At 50.1% G+C, this 15,302-nt stretch overlaps 1 protein-coding gene across 2 annotated transcripts in view; it reads left to right on the top strand.

The window, feature by feature from the left end:
* Mrps27 (mitochondrial ribosomal protein S27) overlaps positions 1–10,222 on the top strand; it is an 84,466-nt gene extending 74,244 nt beyond the window's left edge. For both annotated transcript variants that reach the window (XM_021223027.2, XM_040729103.1), the window contains 3 exons: positions 4,213–4,355; positions 6,554–6,745; positions 8,988–10,222. In XM_021223027.2, coding sequence (XP_021078686.2) covers positions 4,213–4,355; positions 6,554–6,745; positions 8,988–9,227 — 575 coding nt within the window. In that variant the 3' untranslated portion in view covers positions 9,228–10,222. The remainder of the gene's footprint in view (positions 1–4,212; positions 4,356–6,553; positions 6,746–8,987) is intronic.
* Positions 10,223–15,302: the final 5,080 nt, after the last annotated feature.

Genomic DNA, 15,302 nt, shown 5'->3' with positions numbered 1-15,302 from the left:
CCCTCTCAGTGTGTCAGACTGGCTAGCAAGCTAACATGCGTGTTCACTCTTTTTGTTGTTTAGTTTGATTTGAGGATTTTGTTGTTTTATTTGGAGAGTTTGTTTGGGGTGGTTGGTTGGTTGAGACAAAGTTTCATACATCTCCACCTGACCTTGAACTCACTATGTAGTCACGGAGGAATACTTTGAACTTCTGATCCTCCAGCCTCTGCCTCTTAAGTGCTAGAATTATAAGCATGCCTGATTAACGTGATGGTTGAGTTGAACCCAAGATCTTAGGCAAGCCCTTTACCAACTGAGCTATATCCTCAGCCTTGGGATTTGGCCTTCAGAGACAAGTTCTTGCTATAGCCCAGGCTAGCGTCAAACTTGAGTCCTCCCTGTGTCCACTCCCTGTGTCCACTCCCTGTGTCCTCCCTGTGTCCACTCCCTGTGTCCACTCCCTGTGTCCACTCCCTGTGTCCACTCCCTGTGTCCACTCCCTGTGTCCACTCCCTGTGTCCACTCCCTGTGTCCACTCCCTGTGTCCACTCCCTGTGTCCTCCCTGTGTCCTCCCTGTGTCCACTCCCTGTGTCCTCCCTGTGTCCACTCCCTGTGTCCACTCCCTGTGTCCACTCCCTGTGTCCACTCCCTGTGTCCACTCCCTGTGTCCTCCTGTGTCCACTCCCTGTGTCCACTCCCTGTGTCCCTCCCTGTGTCCACTCCCTGTGTCCTCCCTGTGTCCACTCCCTGTGTCCTCCTGTCCTCCTGTGTCCACTCCCTGTGTCCACTCCCTGTGTCCTCCCTGTGTCCACTCCCTGTGTCCTCCCTGTGTCCACTCCCTGTGTCCACTCCCTGTGTCCTCCCTGTGTCCACTCCCTGTGTCCTCCCTGTGTCCACTCCCTGTGTCCACTCCCTGTGTCCACTCCCTGTGTCCTCCCTGTGTCCACTCCCTGTGTCCTCCCTGTGTCCACTCCTGTGTCCTCCCTGTGTCCACTCCTGTGTCCTCCCTGTGTCCACTCCTGTGTCCACTCCCTGTGTCCACTCCCTGTGTCCACTCCCTGTGTCCACTCCCTGTGTCCACTCCCTGTGTCCACTCCCTGTGTCCTCCCTGTGTCCACTCCTGTGTCCACTCCCTGTGTCCTCCTGTGTCCACTCCCTGTGTCCACTCCCTGTGTCCACTCCCTGTGTCCACTCCCTGTGTCCACTCCCTGTGTCCTCCCTGTGTCCACTCCCTGTGTCCTCCCTGTGTCCACTCCCTGTGTCCACTCCCTGTGTCCTCCCTGTGTCCACTCCCTGTGTCCACTCCCTGTGTCCACTCCTGTGTCCACTCCCTGTGTCCACTCCCTGTGTCCACTCCCTGTGTCCACTCCTGTGTCCTCCTGTGTCCACTCCCTGTGTCCACTCCCTGTGTCCACTCCTGTGTCCACTCCTGTGTCCACTCCTGTGTCCTCCCTGTGTCCACTCCCTGTGTCCTCCCTGTGTCCACTCCCTGTGTCCTCCCTGTGTCCACTCCCTGTGTCCACTCCCTGTGTCCTCTCCCTGTGTCCACTCCCTGTGTCCACTCCCTGTGTCCTCCCTGTGTCCACTCCCTGTGTCCACTCCTGTGTCCACTCCCTGTGTCCTCCCTGTGTCCACTCCTGTGTCCTCCCTGTGTCCACTCCTGTGTCCACTCCCTGTGTCCACTCCCTGTGTCCTCCCTGTGTCCTCCCTGTGTCCACTCCCTGTGTCCTCCCTGTGTCCACTCCCTGTGTCCTCCCTGTGTCCCTCCCTGTGTCCACTCCTGTGTCCACTCCCTGTGTCCACTCCCTGTGTCCACTCCCTGTGTCCACTCCCTGTGTCCACTCCTGTGTCCTCCTGTGTCCACTCCCTGTGTCCTCCCTGTGTCCTCCTGTGTCCTCCTGTGTCCACTCCCTGTGTCCACTCCCTGTGTCCTCCTGTGTCCACTCCCTGTGTCCACTCCCTGTGTCCACTCCTGTGTCCACTCCCTGTGTCCACTCCCTGTGTCCTCCTGTGTCCACTCCCTGTGTCCACTCCCTGTGTCCACTCCCTGTGTCCTCCCTGTGTCCTCCCTGTGTCCTCCCTGTGTCCACTCCCTGTGTCCACTCCCTGTGTCCACTCCCTGTGTCCTCCCTGTGTCCACTCCCTGTGTCCTCCTGTGTCCTCCTGTGTCCACTCCCTGTGTCCACTCCTGTGTCCTCCTGTGTCCACTCCCTGTGTCCACTCCCTGTGTCCTCCTGTGTCCACTCCCTGTGTCCACTCCCTGTGTCCACTCCTGTGTCCACTCCCTGTGTCCTCCCTGTGTCCACTCCCTGTGTCCACTCCCTGTGTCCACTCCTGTGTCCACTCCCTGTGTCCACTCCCTGTGTCCACTCCCTGTGTCCACTCCCTGTGTCCACTCCCTGTGTCCACTCCCTGTGTCCTCCCTGTGTCCACTCCTGTGTCCACTCCTGTGTCCACTCCCTGTGTCCACCTGTGTCCTCCTGTGTCCACTCCTGTGTCCTCCCTGTGTCCACTCCCTGTGTCCACTCCCTGTGTCCACTCCCTGTGTCCACTCCCTGTGTCCACTCCCTGTGTCCTCCCTGTGTCCACTCCCTGTGTCCACTCCCTGTGTCCACTCCCTGTGTCCACTCCCTGTGTCCTCCCTGTGTCCACTCCCTGTGTCCACTCCCTGTGTCCACTCCCTGTGTCCACTCCCTGTGTCCTCCCTGTGTCCACTCCCTGTGTCCACTCCCTGTGTCCACTCCCTGTGTCCACTCCCTGTGTCCACTCCCTGTGTCCACTCCCTGTGTCCACTCCCTGTGTCCTCCTGTGTCCACTCCCTGTGTCCTCTCCCTGTGTCCTCTCCTGTGTCCACTCCCTGTGTCCTCCCTGTGTCCACTCCCTGTGTCCACTCCCTGTGTCCACTCCCTGTGTCCACTCCCTGTGTCCACTCCCTGTGTCCACTCCCTGTGTCCTCTCCCTGTGTCCACTCCCTGTGTCCCTCCCTGTGTCCACTCCCTGTGTCCACTCCCTGTGTCCACTCCCTGTGTCCACTCCCTGTGTCCACTCCCTGTGTCCACTCCCTGTGTCCTCCCTGTGTCCACTCCCTGTGTCCTCCCTGTGTCCACTCCCTGTGTCCTCCCTGTGTCCTCCCTGTGTCCTCCCTGTGTCCTCCCTGTGTCCTCTCCCTAGGCACTGTTACTGCAGGTGTATGACACCACACCCAACCTGCGGCTCTTCTTTAAAATCATATTTTGCTTATTTGCTTCCTATTTAGATATTTATTTGCATTTTCCCCCTTTCATCTTCAGATTAATGTCCAGGACTACTCTCCTACATGGATCGTTTAGAAAGTGGCAAGACTGAGAAAATGTGCTTGGCTGTTGTTTGTGGTAGAAGCACTGGTCCCTTGTAATTGACAGCCGTGCCATCAGACACCCCCACTCCATCCCTGCTCTCATTGTATCCTGCCCTGCAGCCTCATTCAACTCAGGCTGGCAACCCAGCATGAGCCCTGTGCAGCCCAAGCACCTTAAGATCTAAAATTAGCCATCTCCTGATGAGCTTTGTCTATTAGCATCCTCCTACAGCTTCCCAAATCCTCCTTTCCAGGAAAGATGGGTGGAGGCAGACTTAAGACTCAGCTGCTCAAGGTGACTTTGCTCATCATTGTGGAAAGGCTCTGTCTCCTGGTGCATAGACTCTGCACTTCCCAGGACCACAGCCTGCATGACAGTTTGAGGGACCCAGAGGAAATTCAGGCCTTGTGAGCCAGAAGACTTAAGAACTGATAATACTCAAAGAAAAGGAGATTTGGGGATTTGTCTTTGTTTGTCTGTTTGTTCCTTTCTCTTTTCATGAAGACAATAGATTGGATATTTGGCATCTTTCAAAAATATCACACATTTCCTGGAAGGGGAAAGTCGTCGGATGTTCATAGAGTTTCCACAGTTGGAAAGTTGTGAGGTTTCTTTTTCTTGAGAAGGTTTGGCCTTGAAACAAAAATAGTATTACCATTTTCTTGTGTAGAAAGAACTATCAGTCTCTCAAAATTCCTCAGCCCAGTGCTTCATGGGCTCTGGTGGATCTCCAGCCTGATGAAACATGTAAAGCAAGTTCACAAAACTTGAACTTAAAATGTGCAGGGTGCGTTCCTCATCTAGGCTGGTGTTTGCTGGTGTCCTCCAAGCCTTTGGCTGCAGACATGCTGGGGGCATAGCTAAGCAGTCTTATGGTTCTTTTGGCCACAGGGAAGGTGGAACTACAGCGTGGACTGCAGGCTGTATACCGAGACATGCCCCTGATATGGACACCAGGCTACCTTGACAGAGCCCTTCAAGTGATGGAGAAGGTGGCCTCCTCCCCTGGAGACCTCAAGCTATGTAGAGAAGCGGTATGTTCCTGCACCCCCACTCAGATGGAACCAGCGCTGTTCTTCTGGGTGGTTTGAATTTGTATCTTTGGCTTTCCCCTTCCCCTGCTCTCTATATTTGTATAGAATTGGTATTTATTCTGTTAAAAAGGATGAAAAGAAACTGCAAACATTTTCAATGTTGCTGACAAAAAGGCAATGGAAAATAAGATTATTGTTGATTCATATCTGTTATATAAGAGGAGAACTATCCGTTTCCCTGAAATTCAAACTCAGCTCAATAAATCCTATCCTCTTCACCATCCCTTCCCCCATCCAAAAGGAATTAAGGTGGTATAAGAGAAAGATTGAATAATTTTGGTGGATTTATCCCTCTAGCCTGGAGAGACTAGAGAGTAATTTTCTTTATAATCCTTGGCTGTTGGTATTTGCCTCACAAGTTTAAGTACCTGAGTTCAGATCCCCAGAGCCCCCTACAAGGTGCATGCTACATCCCCAGCAATGGCGGAGTGGGAGGCAGAGAGACATGCTGGAAGCTTACTGGCTGGCTAGCCTAGACTACTCAGTGAGGTTCCAAGCCAAGAGGCTCCATCTCAAACAAAAAAGCAGGGCATGCCCAAGAGTGACACTTGAGATTGTCTTCTGAAGTCCACGTGCAGACACAGACACACACACACTCAGTCTTCATTAGCCACATAGAACTTGGGGACTGGAGGTCTTCCTTCCTTCTCATTGGACTGTCCTGTGGTACGTGTGTGATGTTGAATCTATGTCACAGGGCCCTTTCATTGGTCTAAGGTGTTCACTTTGCCTGTCCTACCTGTGCCAAAGTTCATTTCTAGTCACTTAAACCCCCTGACACTGAGTTCACCAGGCATAGCCAGACTAGGAAACATAGCCTTACACCAAACACAGAGCTGTAGTGTCCCCTCCCGGCCCTGCTGCTCCATCCAGAGAGAGGCCCAGAGACTGTTTTACCAAGATGAAAGGTTGCCTTGGAGCTACTCATCTGTGTGGACTTGACCCTGAACACACTGAGGCTCACCCGAAGCTTTCATTTTAGTCACTCAGTCCAGATCCTACTGTGGCACCTTATGCTGACTATGTCCTTTGAATTCTTCTCCAGTCATTATAACCAAGGATACACACTTGTAAATGTCCAAGGATACGCACTTCTAAATGTGTGTATTTGAAGCTAGCTGTATCCAGTGTTGCTAATTGAAAACACAAAATTATGCACAAATCCTTCACCAGGGATAATTCCTCCTAATTTTAGCCAACTTTGCATTCTTTTTATTCTAATTTATTGGAATGTACTTGAATGTCAGCAAGAAAGTGATATATAAGTATAAGAAGCAGTAAAGCCTTGGGGTAGCATTGGTGCTTTGTTGTACTGTGATGTTGCTGGGTTACTCTGTATCCACGCAGGTGTTTGTGCAGGCCTTGCTGCTGTCTCCTCGTCCCTGGGACAGACCAAGCCCTGCACGGGTTAAGGGAGGTGTGCAAACAGTGGAGATGGAGGAGTAAGAGAGCGAACAAAAGGAACCTCCCTGTTTTCAGTTGCTTGCTACCTAAGTCACAGAACCCCTCATTAAAAGTGAATTTCCTATGTGCGTCTATGGCCTTGGCCAGCAGCTTGTGTGGATTAGGTTGATCCCTAATTTATACTACTCTGTGAGCTGGATCTTGGGGGTGGGGGGTGTTGCCTATAGCCAGCGACTTTAATGTGCATTCAGAGTAGCCTTTTGTTGCCTGTGGTCTGTGGTGGTCTTTTCTTTCCCTTTGTCCCAATTCCAGACTGACTCCAAAGAAAGACATGAAAGTGGAGGAGGCCCTTTAATGCCCATCAAACATAATTCCTGGATTCCTACCTCGTTAATTAAAAGCACACTTCATTTGCCATTATGCTCATGCACTCCTTAGCCCATGTCTGTAGCTTCTGTTTTGTACTGAGCTCCTCGTGCTGTCTGAGAGGACATTGCTAATGCACAAAACATAATTGTTGGGTTTCCTTATCTTTCCACGTGCAGCACTGGGGACTGAACTCCACACCACATGCATGTTGAGCCATTCCAGTAACCCCTAGTTATTCAGGAACCCCAGTACCCACAAGATTATCTTCAGTCTTGAGGGTCCCCCTTTCCTCTTTCTTTGTCTCTGCCCTTCACAAAGTCAAGCCCATAACAAATGATGTCATGCTGACCTTTTGTGCCCCACAGCTCAGTGTGCTGGACGCAGTCCTGAAGGAGGTGATGTCTCCAGCTGACCAGGTGACATCTCCAGCTGACCAGGCCTCAGAGACACAACCCCAGGAAGGTGAAGGCAGTTTGGGCTCAGCAAACCTGGTGGAGCAGCTAGACACCGAGGAACCAGAGCATTCCAAGCTTCCCCAATACCTGGAGCGATTTAAGGTGATTCAGAGCAGAAGTTGAGCCTCTCCCAGCCCTAGATGAACATTCTTCTCTCTGGTGATGGGTAGGCAGTCTTTTCCTGCATCAGTCACACACAGCAGCATCAAAAACTCACACCAAGAATTGCATCTGTGTTTCTTCCCGCAGTCTGTGGCCTTAAGAGAAACAGGTGGAATTTTTCTGTTTGTACTTGAGCTAATCAGTCCCAGTCTTGTTCCCTAGGGCACACACCATCCCCAGTGATCCCTTGCCTCCTCCTAACAATGGCCTGACTCCCACTCGGTGTGGAAGGTGTCTGGTCATTTCTCTACACTACACCAAAGGAAACCCAGTTAGACACTAGTCATGTTTTCAGCATGCAGTGATAAGATTCAGGCACCCTTTGTGGCTCGTGGATGGCAGCTTCGTGCTATTCAGGGGGCCAATAGAGACACTGCCTGACACTACATGACACGCAAACACGTTTCCAGAACAGCTCTGAGCACTCAAACTGGCTTTGAACTCTGTGTCCTAAGGGAAGAAAATCATGGTCCTCCTCCCTGCCTTGCTTCTTGTCTATTTAATACAAAAAGAAAAAAACACTTTCTAATTATAAGGTCATTGCATAGCAGAAAATTTTCCCACCCATGCCAGCTAGTCTGCTGGACCTGGGTAGGGAGAGCTGTTGCTGGGTTCTTACACCTAGGTCTGTGTCTTCTGAAGCAGCAATGGGCAGCCTTTCCCCTTATGGTTATGGGGCCCCATTGTATTTTAGGCGTTGTTTCTCCTGGTACTTCTGTAAGGGAAGTCACTGCCCAGCTTCCCCTCTGTAATCTGAAACTAAATAAAGTAGTAATGTTCCCATCATACCCTGAGGACAAATGAAGTGGAGAGCTTATACATGGCCCTTCCTTCCCTCTTGGCTTCGCCTGTCTGTGTACAAAGCTTGAAGAAAGCAATCTCCTTCCCCTACAGATTCTCATCCACCATGTTCTCTTTAACAGTTCCCGGGTTTTGGCATCAAAGGATGGAAACCTGTGCCTTCATTGGCTTCTCGGCCCTCATACTTCCACAGGACCCTTTATGAAAACTCAGGAAAGGACAGAAACAATACTTGTAGCTTGCTAGCTGTGTTGGGCCCCACTGCCCTTCCCTTATCCTCACAGGACGCCTGGGGGGGAAGAGTCTGGTTTACATGACACAGCACTGAACCTGTCCATAACTGAAGCTGGCTTTGGACCAAGCTCTGCTCCCTCACAGTTGAGATTTCCTCTTGGTAACCCTGGCTATCTCTTTGGCTTCAGACTACCTGGAAAATGATGTCAGAAAGAAATCATTTTCAGGTTCTATTTCCTTTTCTTCCTGTTACCTGATTTTCATTAGTCTAAGGTAATCTGTTTGGGACTTAGTTCTCTGTAATTAGAGCTGTCTGTCCCTGGAGCTCATGGGCCTTGCCTCCTTCCACCATTCTTGCTGGCCAGGCCTTGTCCTGTACCCTACGTCATCTCGGGTTGAGAACATGGACATCTGCCACTAAGCTGCAGCTGGGGCCCTACAAGCCCTCTTGGTGATGTACATCTTGAAGCACTTAGGTAGATGAATGTGTTTAGTACTTCTTTGGGAATACTGTGCTACCCAACCAGGCAGCCGTCTCAGATGGAACTGTAAGCAGGCAGGAGGTAATGGCCAATCTGCAGGGGAGCCCAGCAGGTGGAGGCCTGCCCTGTGCTTGCACTCAGAAAGCTGGTTAGCATTAGTGAGAAATTCCTGAAATGAGTTCCATCTGTTGAAAGGAGCCAAAGGTAGGGACTCAACTGAAGTCACTTAAATGAAGACCGGATGAGCTGGCTCTGGTTTCAGAAGTCTCTGCCATCTTGTTTGCAAACTAGAATTCTGTTACTTTGAGCTCACTGCTTGATTAGGAGCAAGCCCGAGTGGAAATGTGGATTACACCTCTGCTGTCCTTGTGGTTTAAATAAGAACTGACAATGACGCAGGGAGTAGGGGCTGCAGAGCTGCACTCGGTGAGTCAAGGTGGTATGATTACCCGTGCTGCTGCCCTCGTCTTTGCGTAACTGCTGAGCTGGGGAAACCAGCTCAAGGCAGCTGCACCTGGAGAAGATGCCTGGAGCTTCCAACAAAGCGTCTTTTCTTGCAAGCAGATTGTGTGGCTCCTTGGTGGAGAACCTAATTGCTTCTCATTTCCTCTTTTTTTCTCCCACCTGCTCCCTTATCTTTATTTATTTTTCTTTGTTTCCAACAGGCCTCTCATTCTAAACTGCTGGAGTTGGGCAGAGTTGAATCAGAAAGTCTTTTGACTCTGACCACCCAGCTTGTTAAAGAAAAGCTCCCAGCATGTGAGGCCGAGGACCTGGCCGCTTATGGGCAGAAGTTGCGTGAGTGGCACTTGGAGCTGGTGCAGTTGATCCAGAGGGAACAGGAGCAGAGGGAGAGAGCTAAGCAAGAACACCAGGCACGGAATTCAGCAAAGACTGCAGCCTAAAGGACCCCAGGCTGGCCCTGCTCAAGGACTGTGTGGGCCACCTCAGCATTCAGCCGGGACAGGATGGGACTTGGGACTGTGTGGGCCACTCCAGCGTTCAGCCCGGACAGATGGAACTCGGCCTCTGCTCTCCATCTTCTCCTTTTCCCACAGCAAGCCATGCAGTAGCCTGAAAGCCACCATGCGCTGCATGTCAAGACACCACCCATCCAGGTGCCCAGGGCCAGGGAACTAAGTGGCGAATGATTGGGCTAAGGCCGCCAGCTAAATCTCTTAATGAGCTTTCAGGGCTCTGTGGAGTCCTGGGCACAGAGTGTAAAACGTTCCCAATATCTAGTGAGGGTGATGGAAGAAATGATAGCTGGGGAATCAGTCTACAGCACGCGGGGGAGGGGGAATGGTGTCCTGCCCTGCCCGGGCACACAGGGCCACAAGCTGCATGTCCTGAGAGCTTGTGCTTCATAGTCGCTGACCAGTGCGGATATCCTGGTGACTGGGTGCTGGGTGCTCACACATTCCCACTGCCTCTTCCCACTGCACCTTGCCCTCTTTCCCTCTGGGAGAAGTCCAGCACAGGTCTCCAGACCACAGCCTCAATAGATTTCTGACTGTCCGAACCCATGATGACTTACAGAATGTGGGGGCTTCTGCGGAGAAACTTGACCCTGGGTGTGAGGTCCATGTGGACTTCTTTGGCGTATTGGAATAGCTTTTCCCCAGACATTGTCAGATATGTAAAATGAACCTTTGGTATAGGTGTGTGCGCCCGTGTGCACACACAGACAACTTGAGAGCAAACCTTTCTATTGAAGCAGGAAAGGAGAAGAGATGGAACTTGAAGTGCAGAGCTGATGGAAGTCAGTGCCGTCTGTCAGATGGAGAGGGTCAGGGGCTTTACCTGCTGTGTATTGATGCTGCCTTTGAGTGCAGGGGTTCCTCTTAATCAAGGTTGTACTCTTCTATCAGAGCCTGTAGAAATAAAGATGCCAAAGTAATCTCAGGACATTTTTCTTTGATGAAAAGAAGGGACAGGATCTTGCCTTTAATTCTACACAGCACATTTTAGCCCTCTTCCATCAGACTATGATGAGTGTAATAATAGCAGTCATTACTCACAGAGACATGTGTTGTGCCAGCATCTTGAGCCCTGTGAGGTAGGGCTCACCATTATCCCTATGCTATAAGGAAGGAGGTAAAGCTAAGTACCTCGCCTAAGCTCAGCTGCTGCTACCCCAACCCACACTGCGTTCACCACATCTAACCTCAGCCAGGGCACTCCAGGCTAGCAGCACTGACTTGGGTCATCATGAAAAGTCAGGACTGGCACTCTGGGTTATCAGAGGCAGGCTTCTCTCAGCCATTCCTTCATAGATTCAGGATAAATCCAGCGGCAACCAAGGAATGACTATTTGCTGTTGAAGCATCTTGTTCATTTTTTTGGCTCCTAATTTTGCCTTCATTCTTCTTCCCCTAATGCCTCTATTACAGTGTCAATCCTTGCTCAAAGAGACATTCCTGTCCCTGAGTCCCTGTCCCCCGTGAGAGCTTGTAAACTCCCCCTCCTTAGATTCCTCTATGACTGTCTCCATCCTGGGAACTCTTGGCTTTCCATTCTTCTATCCCTTCCCCACTCTCTTGTCTCCTAAACTATGATGTCCTCCTCTCTTACTTGACAACTGAAGCTTCTAGCTATAGTTGACCTCGGTCCCTTCCATTGATGTCTTCTGTGCAGTGGACAAACTTGGTAACCTAACCCACTTTCCCCTGAGTTCAATCTGGGAGAATCTAGGGCAAACTATCCAAGACCTTAGATTTGAGGTGCCTTTCTCTGCCTTTGCCTCCTACCGTGACCCCTGTTGAACCAGCTTGTCCCTGTTCCTCCCACCTGTAACCCCTTCACCTGTACTCTGCCACCCAAACTTGATCTGCAGCATCTGGATTCTTACTTGCCTCCCTCCAGCCTGGGCAGTTCTTTACGTTGGGGTGACCCCCAGCCATAGAGTTATTTTGTCCCTAGTTCATAATTTTGCTACTGTTATGAATCATAGTGTAAATATCTGATACACAGGATATCTGAGATGTGCCCCCTGCCCCCCAAAGCAGTCATGACCCACTGGTTGAGAACTACTGTATTAGCATCTTTCCTTCTGATTGTATTCATGGACCTACATCTGGAATAGTCACAATTGTGTCCCCTAAAAATGATCTGTTGGTTGAGGCCCTAGCCCCCAGTACCTTGGAATCTGGCCTTAGTTGGGAATAAGACCTTTTGTGGAGGGAATCAAATTAAAATGGGATTCCTAACCCACAAAGACTAGTGTTCTTTAAAGGGGGAGTGTGGATGCGGAAGGCAGGCAGTGTGGAAACTGACAGGGTGACTGGTAAGTGGAACAGCTACAAGCCAGCAGGCCCGCCAGCCTCAGGATGGGAGGAGTTTCTCCTGGAGGCTTCAGACAGCCAGCCCTGCTATGACTGGGCTTTTGAGCCTCCAGAATATTTTGTCCATTTTAAGCCCCTCAGGGGTTTGGTTCTTTGTAACAGTGCTGGTGTTAGTGCAGAGTAATAATTGGATGCTATTAAATTCCTCCTCACAGTTACCGCTGTCCTCTGAACTCATTGATCATTTGGTTCAGTGGCAGACTCATTGACTTCAGTAGCCTCACTACTCCACATGAGCCCAAGACCCTGGATGCCTTCCTTCTACTTCATCAGGAAAAGGAGGCCACATCATATAGCGTTGGTCTCCCTTCTCTCGCCCTTAATAGTGCCCTAACCCTGCCATTCTCTCCACCACCTCCCCTCTTTGAAGGGACAACTTACCATCCCTTCCTCCTTGACAAGGTTATTTGTAGCCTCAGTCCATACTTGCTGATGCTCTGGGAGCCATCGAGAATTCCCTTTCTACATGACATTGTCCCTGTGATGTCATCCATCTAGGTTGAAGTCTGATTTAAGTGCCCCTCCCTCCTGTCATTAATCAAGCCCATCCCTCTGCTTCCATATGTCAGCAAACTCCTTGACACGGACCAGCTGGTGGTTCATTGACTAGACGTGGGGAATTTGGCTTTCAGCCTTATCAGTCGGTGGTGCCACCCGATCTTTAGCCATAGCTAGTTATGTCTTCCTGAGCTGCTGCACTTGTCCCCACCAGCCACCACCTGGTGAACCTGTGGTCTGCATCACACACATTCTACGCACAGTTTTTTATTCAGCTTGTCCTGTATGCAGCGCATCATGCTAAGTGCTACGGAACAGACGGTGATGAGTGATACCGATCCTACCTCCAGATAGCTTACGTTCCAGGGACTGGAGAGATGGCTTAGTGGTTAAGAGCACTGGCTGCACTTCCAGAGGACCAATGTTCAGTTCCCAGCACCCACATGGTGCTTCACAACCATCTCTAACTCCATTTCCAGGGGACCTGGTGCCCTCGTCAGGCAGCCAGGCACACATGTACACAAACATACATGCAGGGAACACTCATACAGATAGAGTATATATAAACGTGTAAAAATAATGTTTCAGAAGTTGAGGGAGCTGGCTACCCACACCTGTCGACACACAGCTGAGAGGTGTCAGGCACAGATAAAGTGCCAGGAGCAGCATAAAAGCCAGGCAGACAGGGAGATGGACAAGCACTAATGATGGGAAATATCTACTTAATTTAATTAGCCCCCACATGCCACAAGCTGTCATCTGTAGATGGCCCTCATGAACACGGTCTTGTGCAGAGTAAATGTGCTCAGACAAAAAGATTTTAAATTGAGTGAGGGGGAAAAAGACAGTTTGGAATGAACCTGTTTGAGCCCATAACCTACTCACCTTACTATAAAAGCAAAGAAAAATGAAAAGACAAGAAAACAACAGTAAGGGTCAAATGTTCCATGTCCTTTCCTTAGGGCATTGTGTCTCATCTGCCTTTTACTGGACCATGGGTATCCCATATGGGGGTGGGAAGGTTGTAGATTGGTGTGTGTGTGTGTGTGTGTGTGTGTGTGTGTGTGTGTGTGTGTGAACCAGAAATTGATGTTGTATGTCCTCGATCGTGCCTTTTCTCTTTTCTCACTGGATATCAATTCACCTAGACTAACTGGCCAGCGAGCTCCAGAATCCACATCTACACACACACACACACCCCTCTACACACATAGCACTGGGGTTATTTATAGATGTAGGTTGTATTGAACCATTTGGATTGTAACTCATGTCCTCATGTTTGCACAGCAAGCACCCTACCCTTTGCAACCTTAGGTAGCCTGAGACTATAGATTTCATGAGAAATCACCAGTGGCCTTGAAAATGAACAGCTTACACCTCCTTTCACACTGACCGAAAACCTCCAGCCCTGACAGCCTCCTGGTTTTGCTTTCAATACTGATAACTAACCATGGTGTTTTTTGTTTTGTTTTCTTTAAACTACAGCTGTATGATGCCCTTTAGGGACTCTTTAACCACTGCAGAAAATAAGTGTATATAAATGGCTGCTGAGGTGGAGCAAGGAATTAGAAATGGCTGTAAGGAACATTTTTAGAAGCCCACATCGTTTGGGCCCTGGAATAGATGAAGTCAGAAGTTCAGGGGAAGCGGGTTTCCTGCCTGTGCCAGCCTACAATCCCACTCCCAAAGAGTCTGGGAAACAGGGAGGACCCTAGGAGATGTGCATGGTACCCCCAGAGAAGGGGAATGGGACAGGATCTCTTGAGCGGATAGGGAGCATGGGGAGAGGGGAGGAGCTGGTAAAGAGAGGTGGGGAGAAGAATAGGAGAGAGGAGGACATGGGGGAGCAGGAAGATTGAGTCAAGGGAAGAATGGAGGAGAGCAGGATGAGAGAAACCATAATGGAGTCGCTATAGGTTGGAGGAAAGATCTGGCACTGGTGAGATTTCCAGAGATCTACAAGGATAACACCAACTGGCAATCTAAGCAATAGTGGGAAGGCTACCTTAAATGCCCTTTCCCAATAATAAAATTCATGACTACCTTATATGCCATCCTAGAGCCTTCATCCAGTGGTTGATGGAAACAGAAGCAGACACCCACAGCTAAACACTGAACTGAACTTCTGGAACAGTTGCAGAGAGGGAGGAGTGATGAGCAAAGGGGTCAAAACCGGACTGGTGAAACCCACAGAAACTGCTGATCTGAACAAGGGGGAGCTCATGGACCCCAGGCTGATGGCTGAGAGGCCAACATGGGACTTATCCAGACCCCCTAAATTTGGGTATCAGTGAGGAGACTCAGACAATCTATGGGGCCTTGGGTAGTAGATCATAGTATCCCTGGCATATGAATGAACTTTGGGAGCCCATTCCACATGGAGGAATGCTCTCTCGGCCTGGACACATGAGGGAGGTCCAAGGCCCTGCCCTGGATATGACAGACTTTGGAGATCCCCCATGGAGGAGGATAGGGTAGGGAACTGGAGGGGTTGGGGGGGAGGAGAGGAGGGAGAGAGAACTAGGATTGACATGTGAAGCAAGCTTGTTTCTAATTTAAACAAAAATAAAAAAGGAAAACATGAAATAATTAAAATATATACTTTAATAACACTGACTTAAAATTCAAAAACAAGACAAAGAATGTAGAAGTGAACCTGGTAGAGAAGCATCCACAGGGGCTAACACCTCCTGCTTCTGCCGCCTAGAGATGCTTGAGGACCTCGTAACCAATGCCAGTGAATCGAGGTTAGGATTATCTCCTACTGCGAGCTCTGAATCACCACTTAAGGGCCCTCTACCTGCTTCTGATGACCTTCTGGAATGTGACCCTGGCTCTGCTGGCTCTCCTGGCTTCCTGTGACATAGACATCACTCTAACAAGCCCATTTTCCTGAGACTTAAATCTGTAGCTCCTGACATAGCGGGAGTAAGTAAGGTGTTTCAACTTTGCTCTGTGTGGGTCTTCCCTATCTCCAGGCTCTTCTGTTTTGGTTAGAAAGACAGAGTCTTGCTATGTAGCCCAGGCTAGCCTCGTGCTCAAGATCATCCATCCTCTGCCTCCTAAATACTAAGATTGCAGGTGTATGCCCTGGAGAAGTGGGCATCGTTTGGAACTAAATGACGCCAGTGAGGAGAA

Source organism: Mesocricetus auratus, unplaced genomic scaffold (genome assembly GCF_017639785.1).
Source record: "Mesocricetus auratus isolate SY011 unplaced genomic scaffold, BCM_Maur_2.0 Super-Scaffold_100020, whole genome shotgun sequence".
NCBI classification, from domain to species: Eukaryota; Metazoa; Chordata; class Mammalia; order Rodentia; family Cricetidae; genus Mesocricetus; species Mesocricetus auratus.
This window is presented reverse-complemented; position numbering and strand designations above follow the sequence as displayed.